Source organism: Camelina sativa, chromosome 9 (assembly GCF_000633955.1).
Source record: "Camelina sativa cultivar DH55 chromosome 9, Cs, whole genome shotgun sequence".
Taxonomy (NCBI): Eukaryota; Viridiplantae; Streptophyta; class Magnoliopsida; order Brassicales; family Brassicaceae; genus Camelina; species Camelina sativa.
The window spans coordinates 15446787-15454659 of NC_025693.1; the positions used below are offsets into that span (position 1 = coordinate 15446787).

The 7873-nt window shown below is 30.4% G+C and overlaps 1 protein-coding gene across 3 annotated transcripts; it reads left to right on the top strand.

Annotated features, from left to right (window-relative positions):
* Positions 3553-4883, top strand: LOC104711068 (transcription factor MYB48). 3 transcript variants are annotated; one of them, XM_010427740.2, is made up of 3 exons: positions 3553-3806; positions 3845-3974; positions 4079-4883. In XM_010427740.2, exons 1-3 carry the CDS (start codon positions 3581-3583, stop codon positions 4602-4604), a joined length of 882 nt encoding a protein of 293 aa, XP_010426042.1. In that variant the 5' UTR covers positions 3553-3580; the 3' UTR covers positions 4605-4883. The 3 variants fall into 3 exon arrangements, with proteins under 3 accessions (XP_010426042.1, XP_010426040.1, XP_010426041.1); XM_010427738.2 differs by having other exon boundaries at positions 3557-3716; XM_010427739.2 differs by having other exon boundaries at positions 3575-3774.

The window sequence follows — 7873 nt, forward strand, 5'->3', positions numbered from 1 at the left end:
TATAAAAATCTAACAGTTAAAAAAATTGCCAATCGAACAAATACTAAGATAAGCCCGTGCGTAGCACGGGGCAACTCCTAGTTATTAAGTATAGCTTTGTTTTTTTGTAATGTAAAACTAGTCTTATTAAAACTAGATTATTCCATATGGGGGATCACATATCATTGCATACGTAAGGTTTGATGTGGATGTGGGCTTTATTATACCTTTAGAGGGCGTGCTCATGTTCATAAGAATATCCACCGCACCGTTCCTTTGTCTTTAACAACTACGGCTCTTCTTTTACATCACCCAAACCTTGTGCAAAATACGGAATATTATTTTATGACTATGAGTTATGTGCTACAGCTACATCTATGTATGCTTACATATGCATGCATATGTCACATATAATATGTGTGTAATGATGGTACATAAAGATTGAAAACACATGCAACGCAAGCATGTTTCCATGTGTACGTATGGACTGACGACATCTTAAAGAAATACACTAAAACCATTTGCAATCAAGAAATAAAAGATTACTACAATAGAAATCTAAGAGCTTGAATAAATAGTCAAGAGAACACTTATGTAACCATTGAAAGACTCTTCCTATCCTTTGACTACCGGCTAAACAAATGAATCAATTTTTTCAGTCGTATTCCAGATCATTTGGCAGGCGGGTCCGAACCAGTTTCACATATTTTTGATTAATTTTCATTTTTCTATTAGCAACGGTAATTAAAAGAAAATATAGACATTATAAAATTAGCGTGTGGGAGTCACAGGGCAAAGAGGTGAGGATATAAATATTTTTAGTGGAGATAGGCCAAAGAGGGGTGTGTTGGTGACGTCCACGTCCCTCAATCTCATTTCTTAATTTAGCTCCACTATAAAGAATAGGTTATCAATTTCCAATCCTCTCCGTCCGTTTTGTTTAAGTTAAAATCTCAAGTAAATATTCGTTAGATTTCTAATTAAATCATATAAGAATATGTAGTTAGACACAATGATCAAACCCAACTAAACAATAGAATAGATTTTTGTATCAATCATCTCCTAATCATATTCTTCCATATGTATTGGTATAATTGCCTGACGTTAAGTGGTCAAATCCAACTAATAATCATGCCTCACTTCAAATGCAGTAGCTTTCAGAGTGTGGTGTGTGTTGTTTAGAATATATTTTAGACAAAAGGACAAGTTTACGAATCCCAAAGCAACACGCATGAATGATAAACCCCTAGACCCCGAATCTAATCGAGCATTAACAATAAAGAGCAGAACCATATGGTCCATTTTGAAAGATAAATAAGAGCTTTTTTACTAGGACTTTGAATGGTTACGGTCAAGCGGGTGGAGATTCAACGTCTAGTGCTTAGAACGATTAATCGTGATTAGTCGGTTTTGGTTCAACGTAAAACAAAAATTAGTGTCAAAATTTGAGCATAACGTTTTTATTATTAAACCGTTTGTTACCAACTTTAACTATTTTACCGCTTGTTCTAACTTAGTCACCTTCTCTACTACTATTTCTAACCATCTTCTTTATAACGACTAAAAAAATTCTTAAACGCTATGTTCAAACGAGATTACCATTCAAACCCATATAACTATGGTTCATATACGCGTAAATAACTAATTTTACCTATTATGTTCCTGTTAGAATTTTAATTGTTTTTTGGTCTTCTGAAGCTAATTTTTGTTCAAGCAAGTGTAGAGTAAATTGTTCCATTTTGGTAAATCAATTCAAATTGTATAAAAAAGATAATAATAAAAAATAGCTCATGTAAATCTTATTTACTTGACGTGATTTAAGAAATCTGAAAGAAAGAAATATTTTTATTTTAATATATGATAGTCTTTTATTTTTGTAAGAAACAAATGATAATGTTTGAAAGAATCAGTATGTGTCCGTAACTTTTCCGGATAGACAAGATATAGAAAACGAAAGAAAAAATTTCCAAATAAAAACCAAGAGTTCGAGCTAATATTTCCAATTACTTAATTCATATAAGAACAGTCTCTCTCCATATTCATATGAAGCTTATATGGAGAGATTTAGCTCCAGCTTAATTCAAGAATGGTTCAGACCTTTAATTAGTACTTTTTTTTAACAATTAATTAGTACTTTTATACAGGCCCGGCTCAAACCTTACATAGACCCTGTGCTACTTTCTAAAAAACTCTTGAACATATACTATTTTTTTCAAAAAAAAAAAAAATTACATGTAAAACTTTTTCTTGGACCCTTGGACCCGGTGCGGTCGCACCTCCCGCACATGTCCTAAGCCAGCACTGCTTTTATATCTCTGGCTTAAATAACAGGAAAAAATAGTAAAGATACTCTTTTTTTTTGCTTTTGGTTTGAAGTTTGAACTATTGATTATGACATAGGAGATAGTGCACTAGCAAATATGGAGTATAAGAAAGAGTTCTTATTACCACACACACCTACCAAAAAATAAAGACAAAAACTAATGGGAGTGTTACGTCAGTACATCAATCACCTGTTTTCTCAATACATGTTTGTTTACTCCATATGTTCATAACCACAGGCCCGATAAATACCAACTGTTCAGAATATGTCAATGTTTTATGAATCTTGAGACTATGCCAATAAGAGAAAAGCAAATACATACAGACATACAGTCTTTGCTTCTTATGTGCATGCACACATAGAGTCATGTCTATCTTAAGATGGCACGGCACCCTATTTTTGCTTATGTATCTACAAGAATCGAATCGCTATGCCATACACACATGTAACTTGAAAATTCCATAATTTGATTTTGTACTTGAGTGTCTTTGGACAGTGTTACCGCTGGCCCAAGAGAAAAAAAAAAATACAAGCCACAGACTCGAGAACTTTAAAAGTATCTAATTCCTATCTCAGGTACTGCTACTAGATACAAAAACTCACTTATCAGGCCCCCATAACAACAATTCGACTTCTAAAGCTGTCAAAGCTTTTGTCTGTTTCTTCTTCTCTCTTTTCCTTTTCTAAGATTCAACAGTTGCTACCAATATAACCCTTAATAAAGTCAAGAGACACTTCTCTCATATCCCCACAAAAAAAAAGTGAAGAAAGATCTAGGGTCTTTCTATATTTTTTTCTTTTCAAACTTTTAGCACCATAGAAAATTTTATTTAGAGTATTAGTTTTTCTAGCTAGTATATATAACAAGACACTATAGAAAAAATACCTTCTTCTTTTTTGGAATAATTTAAAGAGATTTTATTGATCATGTTGATCTCCACGTTCGAGATAGTGCCTGCCAAAATATATAAGAAAGAGTTCTTATTATCACACACGGCACAAAAAAAATTAAAAGGCAGACTTAATGGGAGTGTTGCATCAGTAACACCAATCACCCTCTTTAACGATCAAGTTTTTGATATAATGGCCTTGTGACATCACAATGAAGAGACCCTACATTATCAATAGGATAATCCCTCAAACATATGGACACTAAAGATTGGAAAAAAATAGAAAAAGAGATATCATTAGAGCTTTTAATATTGTGAGTGTGATGTCGCATAGACACAGCACAGTGTTAAAACGTTGAGCTTATATATATAGTAGACAAAGAATGCCATGGTGAACCAAGCTGAGAAAGAACTTTTTACTAACAAAAAGAAAGATAAAAGAGAGAAAGAGTGGGAGAGAGATAAAAATGATGCAAGAGGAAAACCGGAAAGGTCCATGGACAGAACAGGAGGACATACTTCTGGTAAATTTCGTTCACTTATTTGGAGACCGACGATGGGATTTTATAGCAAAAGTATCAGGTTTGAAGGTGGAGGGAGAAAGATAAGAATAGGTAAGGAACCTCCATTAATGTGCTAGTTTTGGTTGTAGGTTTGAACAGAACAGGAAAGAGTTGCAGGCTAAGGTGGGTTAATTACCTACACCCTGGTCTCAAACGTGGCAAGATGACCCCTCAAGAAGAGCGCCTTGTCCTTGAGCTTCACGCAAAGTGGGGAAACAGGTCTGATCCATCTGAGAAAGAAACAAAAAAAAAAGATCACATACTCTTATGTAACAGTACTTTATACTTAAATTTTTCTTTTTCATATGTTTGTATATATGTAGGTGGTCGAAAATAGCTCGGAAATTGCCGGGACGAACAGATAACGAGATAAAGAATTACTGGAGGACTCATATGAGGAAGAAGGCTCAAGAAAAGAAGCGTCCTGTGTCTCCAACTTCCTCATTTTCCAACTGCAGCTCTTCGTCTATGACCACTACCACCACCAACACTCAAGAATCATCGTGCCACTCTCGTAAATCTTCAGGGAAAGTGAGCTTTTACGACACTGGAGGATCCCGATCCACGGGGGATATGATGAATCAAGAAGCCGAAGATATATACTCAATGGATGACATATGGAGAGAGATTGATCACTCCGCGGTAAACATAATAAAACCAGTTAAAGACATTTACTCAGAACAAAGCCATTGCTTAAGTTACCCAACTCTGGCTTCTCCAACATGGGAAAGCTCATTGGATTCTATATGGAACATGGATGCAGATAAAAGTAAGATGTCGTCTTCTTTTGCAAATGATCAGTTCCCTTTCTGTTTCCAATACAGTAGATCGCCATGGTCCTCAGGTTAAAATTAAGATTTAATTCATTGAGATATATAAATCTGTTTTATACATGTTATATATAACTTATAAATACAATAAATCCTAACGACTGTAATAATTTTGTTTGATGAACACAAAAGCATCCTAAGTCTGGACTCTGTAATCATCCCATATATGTGTGGTAATTAATTAGCCTAAGTTTGTGTTTAGATGAATAAGAAGTCTTGTGATCCCACTTTATTTTTTTTCTTTGTCAATGTATAATACAAGTCAACTAGATAATAACCCGCGGGAATTTTTTTTTTTATTTTGTTATTTGTTAATATTATGTTTATGTTGTATCATTCATTTACATGTTATATAATATAGTACTATATGGTGAATTTTGATTCATATTAAACAACTAATAGGTAGGCCTATAAACTACTACTGATACCTGTATTAGACCCGTTTTTCGGTTTGTATCCGTCCCGAAAAAAGGTACCCGTACCTTTAGGGTCGAGTGAAGGGTATAATAATTATATTATCCATGAATAATGATCGAGTATCGGAAATTAATTTAATTTTTGAGCGTCTCATTACCCGTTTTATTACCCGACTCATAAATACACGTTAATATTTTGTAGAATAATGTTACCAGCGTGAGGAAATATTTATATAAATTTGGATTTGTTTGTTACAAAATAATAGTAGAAAATTTATTAATTCTATACATTTTATAAAATCATATATTTAATTTACTTAAGGTCATACTCTGATTTCGACCCGTAGTTGGTACTACTATTTTGGTTTGGTGCAATATCAAATTTGTTAATTATACATTTGGTAAAGCTAAAAAAATCAAACAAAACATGTATTGACCCGTGATTTGGTATTACAAATTGATGTGATCGTGTTTAGAGATCTTAATATACCAAATTTACAAATTGAAGTTATTGGTATAACATGTTGTATATTAATTTTATAGGTGAAAATTACAATTAGGTTATGTATATTATCAATATTATACACTTAGTATTGTTTATATAGTGAATATTGTGTATAAACAATTAAGTTTTAGCCAATTAAATAGTTTGTTATTATTTCCTAAGATTTATGAAACAATAAATAGAGTTTTATTATTTTGTAAACAAATCTAAACTTTTCTTTTGTTAGTTATTAGAATAATTAAAATATAATAGCATTTTCGTAATATGTCACATCAGAACTGGTTAAATTTTTAACAACATAGCTTAAATAAGTATATAGATATATTTTAAAAATATAAACAATGTTGTATCCTAATTTTAATATATATTTGTTATTATTAAATGATTTGGATATGTAAATATTTAATCTTAGTTTTATAAATAAATTTAAGTTTTATAATTTTCTAAAGAGTTTGTTATTGTTTCCTAAGATTTCTGAAACAATAAATAGAATCTATTTAATTATTTATTACATAATTTCGAAATAATTTTATTATTATTTTATTAAATAATTTCGAAATTATTTTCTTAATAATTTCTTGTAATCTAATAAATTAATAATTACTATTTTTTTGGATAATCATTTTCAGGTTACAACAAATTAATATTAAGATTCTGTTATTATATTTTGTATTAAAATACAGTGGCATTTTGTGTAATATTTTACATGGAGTAGGGTTATTTGTTTAAAGGGTTGCTTAAATAAGTATATAGATACTCTAATTCTAAAGCAAGTACAATTCAATTTTCAGAATTATTCTNAAAATTTTTTTTTTTTTTTTTTTTTTTTTTTTTTTTTTTTTATTATGTTAGTCTTTCTCTTGTGGTGATAATCTCACATTTCTGTTAATATCAACAGACTACTAAAGCGTCACTAATTAAGTTATACTTGTAATAAGCAAATTTGGACAAGAAACTTATGAAGCAACTTGCTGATCTTCACCCAAAAACATCATTTGTTTTGAATCAAATGTGAATGCGTCTGACATTACTATATAGAGATATGAACTTACCGTTGAATAGACAAACTCGTGAAACAGTAATCTTAATCAGACCAATTTACATTGTTTGTTTTCTTCTTTTCTTTTGTGCGTGCAAGATTTTGTTCATATAAATAAAAGAATCAGCCAGGCTTTGAAAATTCAAGTTGGGGTATGTGTCTCTGGATTCAATCCAAAAGGATGTGACAAAATTACTCTGGGTTTTCCTGATATTTTTGTACATATCTGAAACTTAGATATATTTAAAAGCCACACATCCATATTCAGATAGTTGTTTTAAATATTCAATAAATAAATGCTAAGAATTATTATAATACTTTGGGAGCTAACACAATGTTGTTGTTGTAATCGATTATTTTGAAATATAATGTATAATAGAAATGATTTATTGAAATCATTATACATCTATATTTTTAAAAAATATAAATTATAATGATTTTGATTATGTTGATGATTTTTATGTTATCATTTTCTCATTAGAATTATAAACTTTACTCCATTAAAGATTTGTGATGGAGCTTTAGTGCTCTTAGAAATGAGTATGAAACCTACTAATCCCCAAAGAATTTATAAATGAAAAAATATGTGTTTAAAATTTAACATGATAGGAACAATAAAGTTAACATTGATAAAGCATCATAAAATATTTTGGTAAAGAATTTAAAAGTTTTCTTGGAAGTTAATAACGCGTCAAAATAACTGATTTGTAAAATAAATAACGCGCAAAAATAGTTGACTGAATAACATAATTCACTTGCCTAAAACTTATAAATTTTAATTAGTTACCTAAAACATTTGATTAATATTTATTTTATTTTACTCTAATAATTTGGATATAAATATACTGAATACCTTCTACCTCCATTCATATGAGACTATATCTCTTCCTTTTTTAGTTCTTAATACAAAATCTCTTGCAAATGATCAAAGTAAAACAATTTTAATAGAGATACACATTTTGGTTATTGAACAATTTTGGTCGCCTCAATTGTTGAATCCTCAAAAGAATTTTCTCCAAAGGTTTCGGTTTTTTTTTTTTTTCTATATATATAATCTGATAACAATCACTTTTTTTTTGTTGGAAACTGATAACAATCACTTTGTCATGAAATTTTGATTTATTCAATTGAGAATAAATGAGTCGCAAAGGGTTTTAAATATCAATTCTCCGGGCACTTAGATTTTCTTTCCATTATATCCTGGAAATTTATGATCTCCTTAACACTTTTACGCTGATCCGTTTGTTATTTGTTTGATACTATAATGACTGTTTTGAGTGTGTTTACTGATTCACAATTATTAACAGAACATATACAGAGAAAGCGAG